This window comes from Ambystoma mexicanum, chromosome 1q (assembly GCF_040938575.1).
Source record: "Ambystoma mexicanum isolate Mex_15411 chromosome 1q, UKY_AmexF1_1, whole genome shotgun sequence".
NCBI classification, from domain to species: domain Eukaryota; kingdom Metazoa; phylum Chordata; class Amphibia; order Caudata; family Ambystomatidae; genus Ambystoma; species Ambystoma mexicanum.
Window position 1 is genome coordinate 1,303,999,038 of NC_090922.1, and position 21,745 is coordinate 1,304,020,782.

The 21,745-nt window shown below is 49.2% G+C and overlaps 1 protein-coding gene across 1 annotated transcript in view; it reads right to left on the reverse strand.

Moving 5' to 3' along the window:
• LOC138522289 (cytokine receptor-like factor 1) overlaps positions 1–21,745 on the reverse strand; it is a 134,082-nt gene that overhangs the window by 51,554 nt on the left and 60,783 nt on the right. Inside the window, exon 4 of the mRNA XM_069635390.1 lies at positions 11,234–11,406. Within this exon, the coding sequence (XP_069491491.1) occupies positions 11,234–11,406 (173 nt within the window). The remainder of the gene's footprint in view (positions 1–11,233; positions 11,407–21,745) is intronic.

Here is a 21,745-nt window from a genome sequence, read left to right on the forward strand (position 1 = left end):
AGATAGATAGATAGATAGATAGATAGTCTAATCAATTTATGAACGAGTACAAATACATTTCTAGTAACATAATACAACTCTATGGCCTGTTATTGATGATGGCACAGCGCACTGTGCAGCGCCAGTTTCGGAAACACGTACACTGCACCATTTTCCAAAATGTGTGGTGTGCTATATTTTGTTGCAGTAGTCATTTCAAGGCACCAACGGTGCAGTAAATGGGTATTTACAGGTAAAAAGTGGTGCAAATTACGGCATGCACCATTTCTGGGAGAAGTTGCAATATTTCTGAATATGTGTACACGCTTGTACATGTCAGAGCCGTCTTGGGGTGTTTCCCATGGCACGCTTCTCCCAAAGCTGCACTGGTGGGCCTGCAGCCTGGCTGGCTGGTCCCAGGGCTACTGTGGTGGGTCCTCAAGCCATCTGCATTGTTTCCCATGGCACACTGCACTAGCGTGTCCCCAAGCCTAAGCACTTATTCCAGAGCCGCACTGGTGGGTTCACAAGCCATTTGCGTTGTTTCCCATGATACACCTGTCCGGGCGCTTCACTGGTGTGTCCTCAAGCCAGCGCACCTGTCACAGAACTGCACTGGTGGGTCATCAATTTTCATCAATGTTCTGCGTATGCCAAAGAAAGTTTACAAACAACCAAGCCCCCTGATGCAAGACCAGTGGGCACAACAACAGAAGCTCTACTGGAGGACCATTGATTTCCTGTGAGTGCTGAATGGTGCAGGATTGCTGTCATCTTCTTATGGCCTGTTGGCAGACTGTTCCTCAAGTGGTGTGTTCAGTGCACTTCATTCAGTCAACATGTCTCCGAGGAGGAAGAGCAGATCTTGCAACAGGGAGCTTCAAGTGCTTGTGCTCAAGGTATGCAAACATGAGCCTTTTCTATTCGGAGCAAGGGTGCTGTCATGGAGCCGAGTGGAATCCACTGCAGGCTGACAAAGACTGATATGTTGGAACTAAGATGCATTATGGCCAGGTAGAGATTTGTGACAACTAATGATATTATAAGTAAATCTTTAATATTTACAGGAACGCTTCTCCTCAGGGTTAACAATTTGGCTTTTTGGCTGGCAGATCCATATTTGGGTTTCTTCGCAAGTGTGGATGATCAATTCACGGTCACTCACAGCCCTGGGAGTTTGCGTGTCCCCAAAGTTTTTTCCTGACTCCGTGGTTGACTGAACACAGGTTTTCCGCTTCTGATCCTAGGTGTCAGTGGGCCATTGACCCTGGGCCAACGGGCATTTGTCAGCCATACCACACATGGGTGGATTGCTTTGGCACTGTGGTGGTGGGTGAAACCCCAGAGCATCCCGCAAGAGGTTAGGTACATTTGCCCCAAGGCTTGTGTTCTGCTTCCTCACAACCTCCCTGTCTCAGGGTCCTGGGCTCCATTCCCAAATGCCTCATCCTGATCTATGTGATTATCTCGAGAAAAGAAATAATGAAGCCGAAAATACTGCATTTCCTCTTTTCTTTTCGCACATTTCCACACAATTATATGCAGGGAGACCCCCATGAATTCCCCTATACTCCCCCTACATGATTTACTACCCTAACCCACACCCCCACCTATTATTGCGTAGAAATGTGCAGTTAAAAATGCATTTTTTGTCGTGAAATTATGGGACGATACCCCTCACCCTTGCTTCCCTCCGTGACGGCCAGCAAAAGTCTCATGCCTAAGAGGACCCCTTCTTCACCTCGTGTCCTCCCTAATAGGTCTTTCTTCCTGTACTTCCTCGATGTTTCACCACTTTCTTGTTGCTTTACCTCTCCTATGATCATCCTTATCAGTCATTGGGTTTGCCTCCACTGTTTCTCTTTACAACCTCTGCTTACCTCATACTATAATCCCTATTGTTCTCGCTCCTCCTCCTGTGCATTTTCATTCTCTCTCCCTCTCTCTCTCGCCCTCCCTCTCTCTCTCCCTCGCTCCATCCCTCCCTCCGCCGACCAGCTCACCAACCCCATACTGAAGAACCTCCTAGAAACCTGTGTCAATGCTGTTTGAGTCCCTAAATACAAGACACCAAATGAGCTGTGAAGAGGTCATGTCCCCCTGGTCCACATTTTAGGACCACAGTGGCATTTCACCTGGGAAGCTAGACCTTTTTTCTACTAAAATACATCATTGAACTGTTGACATTGTTGCCAAGTCACATGCCTCAACACCTCTGCTGATCAACTCAGAGCGCCCCTTCAAACCCAGAGGGCCTTTTCAAACCAAGTCCTGCATTTTATGGCCTTAGGGGGAAAGGGAGGTTGTAGTGTTTGTGGCTAGTTTGTTGCATTGGTTGGTTATATTTGTATAGACCCGGGATTCTTTTATTTGTGAACCATTGTACTAACCCTGGTTGGGTTGCTACAGTTATCAGCTCACAACCCGCCTGAAGATTTAGCCTTCACTACAAAAAGATGAGAAGGAGGTATACCTGTCAGGCTGTGCCCTATCACCTTCACGTTTGTGATCCCCAATGGTTAAGTAATAGTGTGGGACTGAGTCTGTGTTTTAGCCACTCTTCATCGCTGTACTCCTGCAGAGCAGTCGTCATTTCAAACACCGGAGTTGGTTGTAGAATATAGGGAGATGGTGGGAGAATTTAACGAGACGAGGGGAATTTAAGGAGTGGATTGCAGAATCAAGGAGGAGGGCTGGAGACTGTTGATGGAAGATGGCAAGTTGAAGGAGGAGGTTGGTGGAATCCATAATGTGGGGTGCATTTAAGGCCCTAAACAGAAATACCCTCCACCTGAAACATCGCAATTAAACACTATCACCAAAAACGACCATGCTTTGCTTTCCCTGTCACATGAGTGGCAAGCATTGGAATACTGCAACCCAAAAACGGCCCAGCATTGTTTTATTTCACCTGAATGACATGAAGTTGAACACTGCATCCAAAGACAGCCCTGCATGCTTTTCTTCATCTGAATGACAAGAAGTATGCACTGCATCCAAAAATGGCTCTGCTTTACTACATTTTTCATCTGAATGACAAAAATGTATGCACTACATCCAAAAACTGCCTTGTTTTACTTTAAATCACATGAGGGGCAAGGATTTCTGCATTACAACCCGACACAGCTTTTGCTTTCCATTTAATTTGAACAGCAGCCCTTGAAACACTGCAAAAGAGAATAAAAACAGTTTGCACACGTGTGAAAAAGAGAAAGGATAGCTCTGCTCGCACAGATATGGCAGGGAAATATGCTGTGGGGGTTGGGGGTTGACTAAGCAATGTACATTATGTATCCACCCACAAGGCTTCCATCACCTTGGAAGAGGCTCATAATAGCGGAACAAAATGTTTTTGAGCTCAGGCAGGAAACTTCTCAATTGAAAGCCCTGCTTCCCACTGGAAGTCACACCTACTAGTGAATCAGCCTGCAATGACATGTGATGTACTGAGGGCGTTAGTATTCCCTGCTCTGCCAGACTTCAAGGCAGGGGGCTCAGGGATTTCAAAGAAAGCAAGTGTGGCTAAAAACTTGACTTTGAGGTGTGAGTTCCTCTTGCACCCACTACCAAGAACCAACTGACAACTTCAAAGGGGGTATTACAAATCTATGGTCACCGGCTGTGGGGGATAAAGCGCCCCTCCCACAGAGGGGGACAGATCTTCCCAATTGACATTAAAGGACTGATTCCATTTTAAGGCATTTTTGTAGCAGGGCCTTAGCGTCTCCCTCAGTGTATACAGCGCCAGCGTCGCTGTACAGTAGGGCCTTTGCACCTCCCTCAGTGTATACAGCACCTGCGTCACTGTACAGCAGGGCATATGCGTCTCTCTCAGTGTACACAGCACTTGGGTCACTGTACAGCAGGGCCTATGCGCCTCCCTTAGTGTACACAGCACCTGCGTCACTGTACAGCAGGGCCAATGCGCCTCCCTCAGTGCATACAGCACCTGCGTCTTTGTACAGCAGGGCCTATGCGCCTCCCTCAGTGTATACAGCACATGCGTCGCTGTACAGTCGGGCCTATTCGCCTTCCCCAGTGTATACAGTACCTGCGTCTCTGTACAGCAGGGCCTATGCGCCTCCCTCAGTGTATTCAGCACCTGCGTCGCTGTACAGCAGGGCATATGCGTCTCCCTCTGTGTATACAGCACCTGCGTCGCTGTACAGCAGGGCCTATGCGTCTCTCTCAGTGCATACAGCACCGGCGTCGCTGTACAGCAGTGCCTATGCATCTCCCTCAGTGCATAAAGCAACTGCGTCACTGTACAGCAGGGCCTATGCGCCTCCCTCAGTGTATACAGCAACTGCGTCGCTGTACAGCAGGGCATATGCATCTCTCTAAGTGTATACAGCACTTGGGTCACTGTACAGCAGGGCATATGCGCCTCCCTCAGAGTATACAGCACATGCGTCGCTGTACAGCCGGGCCTATGCGCCTCCCACAGTGTATACAGCACTTGCGTTGATCTACAGCAGGGCCTATGCACCTCCCTCATTGTATACAGCACATGCATCGCTGTACAGCAGGGCCTATGCGCATCCCTCAGTGTATACATCACCTGTGTCACTGTACAGCCGGGCCTATGTGTCTCCCTCAGTGTATACAGCACCTGCGTCACTGTACAGCAGGGCCTATGCGTGTCTCTCAGTGTATAAAGCACCTGCGTCGCTGTACAGCAGGGCCTATGCGTCTCCCTCAGTGTATACAACACCTGCGTCGCTGTACAGTAGGGCCTATGTGACTCTCAGTGTATCAGCACCTGCGTCGCTGTACAGCATGGCCTATGTGCCTCCCTCAGTGTATACATCACCTGTGTCACTGTATAGAATGGCCTATGCATCTGTCTCAGTGAATATATCACCTGCGTTACTGTACAGCTGGGCCTATGTGTCTCCCTCAGTGTATACAGCACATGCGTCGCTGTACAGCAGGGCCTATGTGTCTCTCTCAGTGTATCAGCACCTGCGTCGCTGTACAGCAGGGCCTATGCGCCTCCCTCAGTGTATACATCACCTGCGTCACTGTACAGCTAGGCCTATGCGTCTCTCTCAGTGTACACAGCACCTGTGTCACTGTACAGCTAGGCCTATGCATCTCTCTCAGTGTATACATCACCTGCGTCACTGTACAGCGGGGCCTATGCGCCTCCCTCAGTGGATACAGCACCTGCGTCACTGTACAGCTGGGCCTATGCATCACCCTCAGTGTATACATCACCTGCGTCACTGTACAGAAGGGCCTATGCACCTCCCTCAGTGTATACAGCACCTGCGTCACTGTACAGAGGGCGTATGCGCCTCCCTCAGAGTATACAGCACCTGCCTCACTGTACAGCTGGGCCTATGCATCTCCCTCAGTGTATACAGCACCTGCGTCACTGTACAGCAGGGCCTATGTGTCGCTCTCAGTGTATCAGCACTTGCGTCGCTGTACAGCAGTGCCTAAGCCCCTCCATCAGTGTATACAACACCTGCGTCACTGTACAGCAGGCCTATGCGCCTCCCTCAGTGTATACAGCAACTGTGTCACTGTACAGCAGGGCCTATGCGTCTCCCTCAGTGTATACAGCACCAGCGTCACTGTACAGCAGGGCCTATGCACCGCCCCCAGTGTATACAGCACCTGCGTCACTGTACAGCAGGGCCTATGTGCCTCCCTCAGTGTATACAGCACCTGCGTCGCTGTACAGCAGGGCAAATGCGTCTCTCTCAGTGTATAAAGCACTTGGGTCACTGTACAGCAGGGCCTGTGCGCCTCCCTCAGTGTATACAGCACCTGGGTCGCTGTACAGCAGGGCCTATGCGCCTCCCTCAGTGTATACAGCACCTGCATCGCTGTACAGCAGGGCCTATGCACCTCCCTCAGTGTATACAGCACCTACATCCCTGTACAGCCAGGCCTATGCGTCTCCTTCAGTGTATACAGCACCTGCGTCGCTGTACACCCGGGCCTATTCGCCTCCCCCAGTGTATACAGCACCTGCGGCGCTGTACAGCAGGGCCTATGCATCTCCCTCAGTGTATACAGCGCCGGCTTCGCCGTAGAGTAGGGCCTATGCACCAATACTCAGTGTATACAGCACCTGCGTCCCTGTACAGCCAGGCCTATGCGTCTCCTTCAGTGTATACAGCACCTGCGTCGCTGTACAGCCAGGCCTATGTGCCTTCCTCAGTCCTCAGTGTATACAGCACCTCTATCACTGTCTAGCCCTGTACAGCAGGGCCTATGTGTCTCTCAGTGTATACAGCACCTGCATCTTTGTACAGCAGGGCCTATGCACCTCCCCAGTGTATACAGCACATGCGTCGCTGTACAGCCGGGCCTATTCGCCTCCCCCAGTGTATACAGCACCTGCGGCGCTGTACAGCAGGGCCTATGCATCTCCCTCAGTGTATACAGCGCTGGCGTCGCCGTAGAGTAGGGCCTATGCACCAATCCTCAGTGTATACAGCACCTGCGTCGCAGTACAGCAGGGCATATGCATCTCTCTCAGTGTATACAGCACTTGGGTCACTGTACAGCAGGGCCTATGCGCCTACCTCAGTGTATACAGCACCTGCGTTGCAGTACAGCAGGGCATATGCGTCTCTCTCAGTGTATACAGCACTTGGGTCACTGTAGAGCAGGGCCTATGTGCCTCCCTCAGTGTATACAGCACCTGCGTCACTGTACAGCAGGGCCTATGCACCTCCCTCAGTGTATACAGCACCTGTGTTGCTGTACAGCCAGGCCTATGCGCCTCCCTCAGTGTATTCAGCACCTGCGTCACTGTACAGCCGGGCCTATGTGTCTCCCTCAGTGTATACAGCACCTGTGTCGCTGTACAGCCGGGCCTATGCGCCTCCCTCAGTGTATACAGCACCTGTGACACTGTACAGCAGGGCCTATGCATCTCCCTCAGTGTATACAGCACCTGTGTCACTGTACAGCCGGGCCTATGTGTCTCCCTCAGTGTATACAGCACCTGTGTCGCTGTACAGCAGGGCCTACGCGTCTCTCTCTGTGTATACAGCACCTGCATCACTGTACAGCATGGCCTACGCATCTCTCTCTGTGTATACATCACCTGTGTCACTGTACAGCAGGGCCTACGCATCTCCCTCAGTGTATACAGCACCTGTGTCACTGTACAGCAGGGCCTATGCATCTCCCTCATCTCCCTCAGTGTATACAGCACCTGCGTCACTGTACAGCAGGGTCTACGCGTCTCTCTCTGTGTATACATCACCTGTGTCACTGTACAGCAGGGCCTATGCATCTCGATCAGTGTATACAGCACCTGCATCACTGTACAGCAGGGCCTATACGCCTCCCTCAGTGTATACAGCACCTGTGTCGCTACAGCAGGGCCTATGCATCTCCCACAGTGTATACAGCACCTGCATCACTGTACAGCAGGGCCTATGCGCCTCCCTCAGTGTATACAGCACCTGTGTCACTGTACAGCCGGGCCTATACGCCTCCCTCAGTGTATACAGCACCTGCGTCACTATACAGCAGGGCCTATGCATCTCCCTCAGTGTATACATCACCTGTGTCACTGTACAGCAGGGCCTATGCATCTCCCTCAGTGTATACAGCACCTGCGTCACTGTACAGCAGGGCCTATGCATCTCCCTCAGTGTATACATCACCTGTGTCACTGTACAGCAGGGCCTATGCATCTCCCTCATCTCCCTCAGTGTATACAGCACCTGTGTCACTGTACAGCAGGGCCTATGCATCTCCCTCAGTGTATACAGCACCTGTGTCACTGTACAGCCGGGCCTATGTGTCTCCCTCAGTGTATACAGCACCTGTGTCGCTGTACAGCAGGGCCTACGCGTCTCTCTCTGTGTATACAGCACCTGCATCACTGTACAGCATGGCCTACGCATCTCTCTCTGTGTATACATCACCTGTGTCACTGTACAGCAGGGCCTACGCATCTCCCTCAGTGTATACAGCACCTGTGTCACTGTACAGCAGGGCCTATGCATCTCCCTCATCTCCCTCAGTGTATACAGCACCTGCGTCACTGTACAGCAGGGTCTACGCGTCTCTCCCTGTGTATACATCACCTGTGTCACTGTACAGCAGGGCCTATGCATCTCGATCAGTGTATACAGCACCTGCATCACTGTACAGCAGGGCCTATACGCCTCCCTCAGTGTATACAGCACCTGTGTCGCTACAGCAGGGCCTATGCATCTCCCACAGTGTATACAGCACCTGCATCACTGTACAGCAGGGCCTATGCGCCTCCCTCAGTGTATACAGCACCTGTGTCACTGTACAGCCGGGCCTATACGCCTCCCTCAGTGTATACAGCACCTGCGTCACTATACAGCAGGGCCTATGCATCTCCCTCAGTGTATACATCACCTGTGTCACTGTACAGCAGGGCCTATGCATCTCCCTCATCTCCCTCAGTGTATACATCACCTGTGTCACTGTACAGCAGGGCCTATGCATCTCCCTCATCTCCCTCAGTGTATACAGCACCTGCATCACTGTACAGCAGGGCCTATGCATCTCCCTCAGTGTATACATCACCTGTGTCACTGTACAGCAGGGCCTATGCATCTCCCTCATCTCCCTCAGTGTATACAGCACCTGTGTCACTGTACAGCAGGGCCTATGCATCTCCCTCAGTGTATACAGCACCTGCGTCACTGTACAGCAGGGCCTATGCATCTCCCTCAGTGTATACAGCACCTGTGTCACTGTACAGCAGGGCCTATGCATCTCCCTCAGTGTATACATCACCTGTGTCACTGTACAGCAGGGCCTATGCATCTCCCTCATCTCCCTCAGTGTATACATCACCTGTGTCACTGTACAGCAGGGCCTATGCATCTCCCTCATCTCCCTCAGTGTATACAGCACCTGCGTCACTGTACAGCAGGGCCTATTCATCTCCCTTAGTGTATACATCACCTGTGTCACTGTACAGCAGGGCCTATGCATCTCCCTCATCTCCCTCAGTGTATACAGCACCTGTGTCACTGTACAGCAGGGCCTATGCATCTCCCTCAGTGTATACAGCACCTGCGTCACTGTACAGCAGGGCCTATGCATCTCCCTCAGTGTATACAGCACCTGCGTCACTGTACAGCAGGGCCTATGCATCTCCCTCAGTGTATACATCACCTGTGTCACTGTACAGCAGGGCCTATGCATCTCCCTCATCTCCCTCAGTGTATACATCACCTGTGTCACTGTACAGCAGGGCCTATGCATCTCCCTCATCTCCCTCAGTGTATACAGCACCTGCGTCACTGTACAGCAGGGCCTATGCATCTCCCTCAGTGTATACATCACCTGTGTCACTGTACAGCAGGGCCTATGCATCTCCCTCATCTCCCTCAGTGTATACAGCACCTGTGTCACTGTACAGCAGGGCCTATGCATCTCCCTCAGTGTATACAGCACCTGCGTCACTGTACAGCAGGGCCTATGCATCTCCCTCAGTGTATACAGCACCTGCGTCACTGTACAGCAGGGCCTATGCATCTCCCTCAGTGTATACATCACCTGTGTCACTGTACAGCAGGGCCTATGCATCTCCCTCATCTCCCTCAGTGTATACATCACCTGTGTCACTGTACAGCAGGGCCTATGCATCTCCCTCATCTCCCTCAGTGTATACAGCACCTGCGTCACTGTACAGCAGGGCCTATGCATCTCCCTCAGTGTATACATCACCTGTGTCACTGTACAGCAGGGCCTATGCATCTCCCTCATCTCCCTCAGTGTATACAGCACCTGTGTCACTGTACAGCAGGGCCTATGCATCTCCCTCAGTGTATACAGCACCTGCGTCACTATACTATCACGATTTGATGTGGCACAGAACAAAGAGGCTGGAATCCGTGCCGATTCTGTCCGTCTCTTTTTCATTAGGAAAGAGAAGGTAGAGTCAGTGGGGATCCTGTGCAATTGTGCTGCCATGCTTTTGCACTCTGGCAACCATGTCCAATCACCGCCACGAGCACATGCACGCACGCTGGTGATCAATGCGTATTCACTGCACGATGCAGTGTAAGGCGCAGGAACCCATGGGCACATCACTAAGGCGGATGTGTATTTATATAAATTTGACATCTATCACTATTCATACAAACAGTTCACTGGGTTTCTGAAAACAAGCATTGGCCATGCCCTTTATGTGCGCAAAGAAAGATATTTGCCAGGCACTGCCGTAGTAGTATTCACTGGCCATCGATGGTAGCAGCTGTAAAATGGTGCGAGGGCCTGGGCATATAATAGCAGTGCCTGGCAAATGCCTAATACCTACACACAAGCAAAAACTGTTGGCTTTGCCAATGCTTGTTTTTAACAGCACTTCTGTGAAGGACACGCATGGTGCTTATAAATCACGTGCCTGAAGGCAGACCTGTTTAAGACAGTTTTATTGCACCAGTAGCTCATGTACAGCTCCAATTAAGTCATTAACTCTCAGAAGCAGGATTTACAAAAAATACTGCTAGACACTTTGGGCCCGATTCATGGAATATTTGCCTGGTTCAAAGTGAAATTGAACTGCTGAAAAGTGACTTTGCCCTGACGACACAAACCCTGATTCGTCGAACTGTGCAAAGTGTATTTTTTCAGTGCATAGTCCTGGAAAAGTTATTTTGAACTGCAAAAATGCCTAGTCAGCGAAAAGTCAACGAATAGTCATTTTTGCATTTCAAAATAACTTTGCACAGTTCCATGAATCAGGGTTTGTGTTGGCAGTGCAAAGTCACGTTTCAGCAGTGACAATTCACTTTGAACCGGGCAAATATTCCATGAATCTGGCCCTTTGAGCGCAACGTTTGATAGTAAGGCTTGAAACAGCTAGTTCATAGAGATCCCAGGAGGATGTGCTTTGGGCAGGGAGGAGCAGACAGTGGGTCGGAATGACCATAGGGATTAGCACGGCCCTGTGCAGTCAATGGGTGGGTAAATAACCAAACAATACATAAAAAATGTGTGCCCCTCCTCATATGCCATTTCTCCTTAGCTGTACTCTAACGCAATAATTTCGGCACCTAATAGCCAAAAGTAAAAATGACTTTCACTTCAGCAAGCCCTCGAGCTGAGTTCTAATCCTGGGATAAAGATCGGCCCCGCCAGCGAGAAACCGGTTGGTTCCTTTACCAGTGTGCACTTTTCAGCCCTGTGGTGGTTGTGAGTGACCGTGCACTCTTTCCTTTGCCAAACTCTGGTGTGACCCTCCACTGGGCGGTAAGAGAAGAGCATCAGCGATGCCAATCATACTCACCAATATCTTCTGTATTCACAGTCACCTTTTCATAGGTCTTATGTCCAAAGCGACTGAGCGCTTCTATCCATATTTCATAGGTCCAGTACAGGTAGAGATTTTCTCTGCTGAAGTAGCAGGAGTTTGGGCCGCCTGTGATGTAATCTTTGCATTCCTGCACTTGGTTTACTCGCCTAAAAAAAATTTAAAGGGCAGAATTCATTATGTGGGAACCAACATATGACAAACGTATGTACACAATACCCAGAAGAGAGAGTGTGTGTGTGTGTGTGTGTGTGTGTGTGTGTGTGTGTGTGTGTGTGTGTGTGTGTGTGTGTGTGTGTGTGTGTGTGTGTGTGTGTGTGTGTGTGTGTGTGTGTGTGTGTGTGTGTGTGTGTGTGTGTGTGTGTGTGTGTGTGTGTGTGTGTGTGTGTGTGTGTGTGTGTGTGTGTGTGTGTGTGTGTGTGTGTGTGTGTGTGTGTGTGTGTGTGTGTGTGTGTGTGTGTGTGTGTGTGTGTGTGTGTGTGTGTGTGTGTGTGTGTGTGTGTGTGTGTGTGTGTGTGTGTGTGTGTGTGTGTGTGTGTGTGTGTGTGTGTGTGTGTGTGTGTGTGTGTGTGTGTGTGTGTGTGTGTGTGCGCGTGTGTGTGCGTGTCTGTCCCATCATGGGGTCTCAGGGTAGGAGATTCGCCAATAAATAAGACAGATCCAAGACTATTTCATCCTTACCAACAAGAAAGTAGTGATACTTAGCGACATCTCAAGCTTAAACTTAGGACAGGCATTCACAGAAAAAGTTCAGACTGTTAGAGATTCGACAAAACTCAATTCTCAAGGCAGAAGATTGCGTTTGTGCAAACCCTTGTGAAGAAGGTCATGTGGCTCGCAGTGTGGGTTTTAGACATGGAGGATAGCAAGCAATACATGCTTATAATGTGAAGCCTCAGTCCAGGGAAGAGAGTCACTTCTGGGATTCCATTCTTCTACTTGTAGAAATGACTAATTCCTTTAGCTGTGAACTTCTAGTGCTGCCCTAACATCACCGCCTCTGACCTTGCAAAGCTAACGAGGCATAATGGAATCTTGCCTTACTGTTTTAGCGGGCCATGATGAATATGGGTGTGCCAATTGCTATGATATTGTGCCCTGCCTTAGCAACGGTGTGTGGAACGAGGTAACCAAGAGCCAGGTGTATCATACCATCCCTGTGCTGCAGGCACATAAGGTGGCGTGGGGAGGCTCCCCTCGCCTCCCCCGCATTATCCGGGGCAGGAGACTGGCACATGGGCAGCATGACTGGTTCTGACCATTGAAGAGACAAACAAAGAGCTTTTCTGAAATGTATTCTGCAGTTGCTGTGACCCAGCCCCATTATGTGGTAACATTCTGTATCTCAGCCAAATGGTGTGAAGCCCCACCAGGCCGCCGAGTGTCCAATCCATGAAACAAACTCAATGGAGATTCCCCTTTCACCACGGAAGCCGCTGAAAAGGGCGCAGTAGATGCAGAAGACCAGCGCAGAGGGCAAATGAGAGCGACTCAAAAACCAAAATGGTGGGTTTCTTCAACCATGGTCCAGAGGATGCGTGAACCTGGCGCTCCATTAGACACACCCACGTAACAGCACAAATGTAAATCCAGCCAATCCTGTAGTAGAGTACCCAATCACACTCATCAGCAACCCGACTATAAGGAGACTACAGCAGCGCATGGGTGTGAGAGTTTTGAGACAATCAAGAGCAAAGCAACAGCCGAGGCAAGAAAAAGCGAAGAAGGGGGGGGGGCGATTACTATCAGAGGAGGGGGTGAAAGTTGTAAGAGGAATTCAGATCAAGGAGAAAGAGGAGGCGAAAGGAAGAACACAGGAGCGGAAGAAGGGACAAGGGCAGAGGTGGAGAAGGAAGGTGGTGAGAAACAGTAGGAGGAAGGGCGAACCAATGAGCCAAAGGAGGTGGACACTAAGGAGAAGGAAGTGAGAAATGAAGGTGAAAATAAAACAAAATACTGTACACTACAGGAGTGTGTGAGATTGGTAGGAGGATGTAGGAAACTGTGGCAAAATGCTGAGTAGGTGCATGAGAAGTAAGTGAGAGCCAGAACCACAGTAGGGGAATAGTGAGGGGTCCCTTAGGTATGGGCTTGCAGAAGGATGACAAGGAGAAAATATAGGGGGCGTGAATGGGCTGTTAGTGTAGATCCATGAGAAGGATTAAGCAGGCAGCTACAGGGAGGCGGATCTTAGTGTCTCCAAGCCAGCTTCCCTCCTAGTAACTAACTGCATAAGAAGTCCCTTTCTTACTTTGGTGGTCTGAAGCGCAAAATACCTTCAAAAGCAGCCCTACACCGATACTCAGCAAGGACACAGGGGCAACATGAACACCAAAGTCCAAAAGCTTAGTTCTATTTCAGTCGATACCCGTGAAACCAGAGAGAGACCCGGGACATCTTAAGTGACTTTCCCTATCAGTTGGAAGACAAAAAGACCTATCAGGTTATGTTGGTCTCACTTGGAGGGAGAGGTTTGCTGAAGATCCCTTGCTTCCACAGATTTCAAAGGAGAGCCACTCTGATGGACTGATGTTTGATTTTACAAAAGGGCAAACACCCTGAGCCTGGGATAGTAGCACTGCAGATCCTGCGGTGTGTCGGGGGACCCACTGCACCATGTCCTAGGGGGCCCAGTCCAGCTTCAGAAATAAATAATGTATTTCTGAAGTCAGTCCTACTTCAGAAATAAATGATTTCTTTCTGAAGTCAAAGCACCCTTCGACATTAAATATAAATGTTCCGGTTCCGGCGCAGGATCGAGGAGCTCCTACTCCGCTTCCACTGCGCATGTCATGAGCAAAAAAGGGCTCTGTGATTCCTGGTTCTTTTCTGGCATGGTGGAGCTTGGGAGCAGGAGGCCTGGAATCCCTCAGAGAAGATCATTTTGGGCAGCAGGTAAGAAAATAAATATGTTTTGTAAGTTTGTATGTGCATGTGTGCATGGGTGTTGGATGTGTATGATGTATGTTTGTATGTATGTGTGCGTGCATGCAAAGGTCTGTTATGTATTATGTAATGCAAATGGATGGCTGGGTGCACGTGTGAATGAGCGAGTGAATGGTACGAGTAAATGAGAGAGCAAATGTTTTCTGAATGTCTGCACGTGTATGTTTGTACTGTGATAGCTGAGAAGGTACTGATTTTGGCGGGTGGAGGTGGGCAGTTGTGGAGTTGCAATACTATGGCATTTGACATCCATAAAAAGGCAAATATGATATGTGTTATTATGTGGATAGACTGGCATTTTGGTGCAGTCTGTCTAGCCTTTGCTTACTGTGGCATGGCAATTTGTACTGGGTATCGATGATAAAGTAAGCATGACATGTGTTATTATGTGGATAGACTGGCATTTTGGTGCAGCCAGTTTGGTCATGTTTCCTTACTGTGGTATGTCAATTTGAATGGCAAGCCAACAGGAATATGTCCTTAAGTGGGGATACTGCCATATATTGGTGGAGCCAGCCAGGACATGTTTTCCTGTAGTATCATTACTGGCATTATGCGAAAAGAAAACATGAGTATGTCCTTCTATGGGAATACTGGCATATATTGGTGCAAACATCATGGTCATGTATGGGCACAGTTAGCTTGAAAATGTTTTTATACTGGCATATATTTTGGGCAACGGCATCATGACAATTGGGAAATTTGAATTGCATCTATTGGGTCTTTGGATTAGGTTAACCCTACACAACCAATTTTAAACTTTCTGGCTACACAGTTATGCAGAAAGTGTGCTGTATAATGCACCATTTTAACCCATTATTCAAAACACGTTCTTGAGGGTTGGGGGGATCCCCCCGAACCCAGTTCAGTTGGGTTTGGGCTCCTTCTCTACGCTCGGTTGCGCTGGCATATTTGTGGGAAATGTTTACACATTTCCAATTAAAATAAATCACCAGCCGCCACTAGGTGAGTGGCTGGAAGATGAATGCGTATGAATGTGTGTGTGTGCAAAGCTGGGGCCCAGGCAAGGGGCATTGGTGCATGGACGTTCTCTTACATGTTTTGCTGGTATTTTTGTGCAAAGCTAACTTGTGTAATGTTAGTACATGGAGGAGGTGTTGGGGAAGGGGGATTATAGCATAAAAGGGCAGGAAGATTGGACATTTTCTTTCTGTAGCATGGCATTTTTGACTCCAAAAAGGGGCACGGCCAATATGATGTGTGCTCTTATATTGGAAGGGCGGCGACACTTGTGAAGTCAGCAAGAAATGGTTTCTTAGTGTGGCATTGCATGTGTTACCAGTGTTAAGGGCAAAATCAACAGCAGTTGGTGAGCAGGTGCAATTAGATCTAGGGCACGTGACCTAAGCCCCACCCACCTTCTTAGCCCTGTTTCTTCCTTTCCGTTCTTAACTCTTAGATCAAGGGCGTCTTTCGCCCAGGCATCAGGTCTGAAGGGCAGACGAAGAAAAGGGCATTTCCTGTTTATACCTTTTCGGACCAGGCGGACCACTAACCAGTTCCCCTTTTAACATCGGTAAGTTCCCTTGATTAAGTGTTTCCCTTCTCTCTCCCAACAGTCCATCACTACTATTACCACTCATTACCAACCACGCTGCTCACCAGCAACATCATGGACATGGCATTGCAGCAACCTCACTCACGTCACCATACACCCCATCACTCCAGCACCCACCACTACATGTAAACTGTTGCTCGCCAATGTCCGCTTAGCAATCCACCATGCAGCAGACATTGTCGACCTCATCACCACACATGACTTGGATGCCATCTTCATTACTGAGACCTGGATGACATCCACCTCCACCCACATCCGAGATGTCATGACCCCCAACGGCTATAGAATCTTACAATAAGACCATCCGAACAAGATCATGCACCCAACTGGATGTCACCACCATTGGTCTTTTGAAAACCTATCCTGACACTTCTCACTCTCCCCAACGGACACAGTCACTTTTCATCTCGTCTACAGATCACACAAGCCCACCACATCCTTCATCGAAGACTTCACAGACGTCACCACCATGTCTATCACGCATGCCAACATCTTCCTCTGTGACTTCAACATCCCTGGCAACCCAGCACCAAGTCAATGAAGTAAGTTCTCCACTGCCTACTCGACACATTGAACCTCGGACAGTACACGAAAGAACCAACTCATAGGAAAGGTAATATCCTCAACCTCATCATCACTGCACTGCACACCCTCCATCACGACCCTCCTATTCCGCTCAACTGGTCAGACCATCTGGAAATCTCCTTTGAAATCAGCCACACCACACCTCTGAAGCAAACCCATTGCACACCAAGCAATCAAGCCTTCAGATCTTTCAAGAACTTCCTAGTGGAGGCTTTCACAGAAGACCTCACCAAACTCCACCTCACATGGGTTGATGTACCTCTGACGAACCAGGACTGCAACTCGCTTCTCCAGGAACTCAGCACCACCCTCACAAACAACATCAACCACCATGCCCCAGTGAAACGGCGCACCCTCGAGCCTAAACCTTCAGCTCCCAGGTACTCTAAAGAACTCCACCTCAATCGAAACATAAGAAAACAAGAAAGGAATTGCAAAATCTTGCAGCACATCCAACCTCTCGCTGTCAAGGAACAATGTGCCACACACAGGCAATTGGGCAACACTGCCAAAGGCAAGTACTACCAAAATACCATACCCAAGGCCAACAATGAAAGCAGAACCCTCTTCAAAGCCATCATGCACTGCATCAACCCTCTGCCTGAAGCACCCATAGCACACTCCATTGAACAATCCACTGCCATCAACTCTTTCTTGTCAACAAAATCAACATGATCAGACAACACAAAGACACCAACACCACAAATAACAACACACTACAAAACGCATCTCTCAAAACCACAACTTCCTGTATAACTTTAAAGACATTAACTATGGAAGACCTCACTGCCACCTTAACATGCCTCAAGGCCACATCATATGTGGACGACATCCTCCCTGCATCTGTACTCTTTTGAATGAAACACCCCTCCCTTACCTAACAATCATCAACAACTCCCTAACTCAAGGCACCTTCCCCTCGATCCTCAAGGCTGGACAAATCCTCCCACTTCTTAAGAAACCAACACTGGACCCTGACGATCTGAGCAACTTCAACCCCATCACCCATCTTCCTTGGAAAGCATTAGCCACGCAACTCCTACAACACATTGAAGCCAATAATCTCCTTCAGTCCTACCAATATGGCTTGAGACCCAGATGCAGCACAGAAACGGCTACCATCAAGGTGATTGACAATGCCCTTAAAATCCTTGATGATAGCCATTCTGGCCTCCTAGTTCTCCTTGACCTCTCAGCAGCATTTGAAACAGTAGACCACCAGACACTTGCCGACAATCTACATTGTAGCATGGGGATCAGCAAGATCGTCCTCAGCTTCAAATCATACATTACAAATCGCAAACAATTCTTACATATGGATTCTTCCAGATCACCAACTCTACCCATCGCCTGTGCAGTCCCACAAGGATCCATCCTGTCCCCTGTGATCTTCAATCTTTACATGGAACCGCTCAGAACCCTCCGCGCTCCACACAACATTCACATTCATCAGTACGCAGAAGACACACAGATCTACCTCAAGATATCCTCCATCGAAGACATCACATTGATGCAGTCCTGGATGTCCATTGCTTACCTGAGCTCAACCCCTCCAAGACTGAATTCCTACTGCTGACCAACAACACCAAATGCCCTGACAACCATTGCTGGCTCTCTGCTATGAACCTTGAGGGATTCACCCCACAGCTGGCCACCTGTGCCAAGTCCCTTGTGTTCAACATTGACAGACACCTCAGGTTCAAATAGCACATAGCAAGGAAGATCCGAATGTCCTGGTACCAACTTTCTCTCCTGCAGAAAAAAATCAAGCCCTTCATCCTAGAAAATAATTTCAGATCCACTGTCCAAGCCTTAGTCCTCTCCCACCTGGATGTTGGCAATGCCCTTTTGGAAGGGCTTCCATTGACTATCCTGGAACCCCTGAAATGTGTCCTGCATGCTACAGCAAGACTCATTAAAGGACTCTGCAAATTCGACCACATCACCCCGACCCTCATCAAACTGCACAGGCTCCCGCGGCAAGCCGGTATCATCTTCAAATCCTGTTGCATCATCTACAATGCTGTCATCCTGAAATCCCCAAGCTACCTCAGTGAGAAACTCAGCATCTCCGGAGACCTGCGATCCACCTGAAGTAGGGAAAGCAGACTTGAATTATGACGGTGCAGGAAGGAAAAAACCAAAAGACAGGCTTTCTGTGACTACGCACCAAGACTGTAACCTCCTCCTGTCAACATCAGACTGTCACTTGCCCCATCACTCAACAGTTCAGGAAAGAGCTCAAGACCTTCCTCTTCAAGAAATGGCTCCTCCTTAACACCTAGGTCCACATGCCCTGCTCTCCCTGCCCTACCCGAGACTCTATCCCCATTCTCTGCCTGCCTGGTTGCTTGTAGATCACTGCTGCCAATTGCCCAATCTCACTCTCCCTGTTAGCTCCACGCTCCTTTTTTCTCTGCTTCCCTCACTGTGTTCTTCCCCCTATGATTCAAAAGTGCTCTGTTGCTTCCCAAAGCTAGGACTGTGCTCAATAAACACCCTAATAATAACCCTAATAATGATAGTAACATTGTGAGTGCTGTTACATGGTGAAACGTGGGTGGAGGCCTACTGTGCCATTGCATGTTTTACTGGTGTTGAGGGCAAAGTCAACATGACGAGTATTCTTACAAGGTGGTGCAGGAGTTGGGCAAATATTTGTGCAGCAGCAATAACTTGTTTTCTTCCTGTGGTGTTAGATTTTTACTGGCATTAAGTGCAAAGCCAACAAGAGAAGAGCATGAACATATTTTCTAATGGTATCATTACTGTGCATAATATTACTGGACGCACACAGAGTTGGTTGGTACATTTGGGTGTCAGGACTCAGGAGCCAGGCATACGTACATCTTTAACCTAGTGCAGTGTTCCCCTGCAGCAGCATGATCATCATGCACATTGTGCATGCGTGGTGGTCAAGGACGGCACGGGGTGTGATGCGGCCCATGCTTTATTGCTGAGCTTGGGGTGGTGGGCCTCAGCATGCATCACATGGGGGCCCTCACATTTTGTGTTACACAACTGGATGGTAGGGACTGGATAGAAGTGTTGCATACCAATGAAAGCAGACGCTTCAAATCCATACTCAGTTATGTTTAATTTGGTTCCACCTTCCACTTTCCAGCACCACTGTTTTATAAACATAATAATAAATCAGTCTTCTAAGAAGTGAGATTGTGTCATGGCTTTCATTAGGTTAAAAGTAAAAGCTAACCAATCGGCTAAACAAATAAGATAAATCAATACCAAGTATTGTAATATATACACTACTTCCTTTAAATTGATTTCTACACAACAAAAGCAGTACCTTCGCTGTTATATGGATAAGAGTTTTCTATTACATCTGAAAACATAAATTGGAATGCAGTCAAATCCTTAATTTGGAAGAAAGTACTAAACTTGCCAAATTCTCAGCCCAATATAGCGCTAAGGTATGAATTCGGTCGAGGAGGCGTGGCCTGAACTCATGCAGTGAAGACGTGACCTGCCTGAGCTCCCACTTACATCCTGCAACAGATCCTGAATGTGGTGCTAATCAGTGACTAACTCAACTCTGATTGTGTATCCAGGGTGCTGATGGCCGCAGCTGTCAGCGTGGGCTTGAGCTGAGAAAATGGGAGCCCGGGGAGCCAAGAAAATGCTTGGTGAAGGAGCGGGCGCTGCGATCAAAGATGGCGGCCACGCCGGCTCTGCTGATGTACACGGACCACCCAGTGCCAGGTGCTAGTACCTGCCTGACTCTACGGCTGACGGCACACACGGAGTTGTGGGGTGATATTCTGAGAGGGGACCAGCAGGCTTGGTCTGGACGGAGAGCTGTGCGGGCCTCACCCAGAGGTGGCACACCCACGCCTGAATATGTGGTTGTGAATCGGATTGGGGCTAAAGGACACCCACCAAAATGTACAGAGGGAGAGCGCAGCTGTGCGGCGGCATGTGTGCCATGGGTATTCCCACCTTTGCCATGTCAACGGGGGCCCACCGTGCCATGGGAAGCGGCTCATGTGGCATTGCCGCAACTTCTGTGGGAGTACTCTGTGCTAGGGCAAGGGGGGCCTGGTGATACGGACGCACACATGAACCGGAAATACGTCCCCAGCTTTCACTGCCGCCTCAAAGTGGACAAGACACACTTCTGGCACCAATTTCAGTATCGCCGAATGTTGGGCGTCCTGATGGCTCTGAAACACCACTTGTACTACGTTTGAAAAACTGTGTCACTCAGCCCCCATTTCTTTTCCAAACGCCCCAGATACCACAAGGAGTACTTTACTTGGTGCCTCTGACGAACTTCCATAATTCGCCATAATGCTAACACCGCTTCATGGGCATGTGGGAACTATGTTCCCCCCAGCCGCCCATCAAATGCCAATACACAGCACCCGAGGCATTAGTTGCTGGAAGATATATTGGTAACTTTGGGGACTGTTGAGGCGGCGGCTGCTGGGATTGCCTGGGGCGGCCCACTACAGCTGGGACAGCACTTGCAAAGGCTGGAAAGGTTGCCTCCTCTTCGATGCAAAGGGGCTGCACCTGGCTCCCCAAATTCAGGGTCATTTTACGATCATTATTGATCCTCGCACTGATCTTCGCAGATTGCACGGGCTGGGACCGTGGTCTTAAGCTCTTGGGGGATGCCTGTGTATGCTGCTCATGGTCGGTGCCCAGCACTGCTTGTCAACCTATCCCACAGGGGCTTACTAGTGTGAAATGCTATGGAGATCTAACACAACTGCGACTCTGGTGGACTGCGAACTATGCCTGATCAGGATGCCTATTCCCCCATGCCACTGAGCTAGTGCTAGCGCTGGGACCCTACCACCATTGCCCTTGATCACTGCATGTAGAAAGAGGACTCCTATTATCACAGCCCCCACGAGAGACCGACGTACCCTATTTGGAAACTATGAAGCCTCGATCAGAGATTACAATTCAGATACAACTCTCACCATGCCATCCACTAAACAGAAATGCAAAGTTACGATACTGGAATCCTTCGCGGGTCAACGTATACAGCGTGACTCTTCCTTGGCTACGGATTTGGGGCAGATGGAAACCCAGGTGCCACAGTCGGACCACCAAGAAGACAAAATCCTAGCTGCCATTGCTGCATTAAGATCCTCCCTAGAAAACAAAATTGAGGAGGTAAAGGTTGAAATGCAACTCCTGCGGCAAGACATACGCTTGCTGGCCGAAAGGGTCACAACCACAGAATTGCTCTTGAAAGAAACAGTGACCACTACCAAGTACCTAGAATAAAGGATGAAGGCACTGGACGCAAGGAATGCTATGCTAGAACTGCGTGCTGAGACTGCGGAGGGCAGATCTCAAAGAAAAAACATTTGAACGGTGGGATTAACGGAGGGAACAGAGGGCAT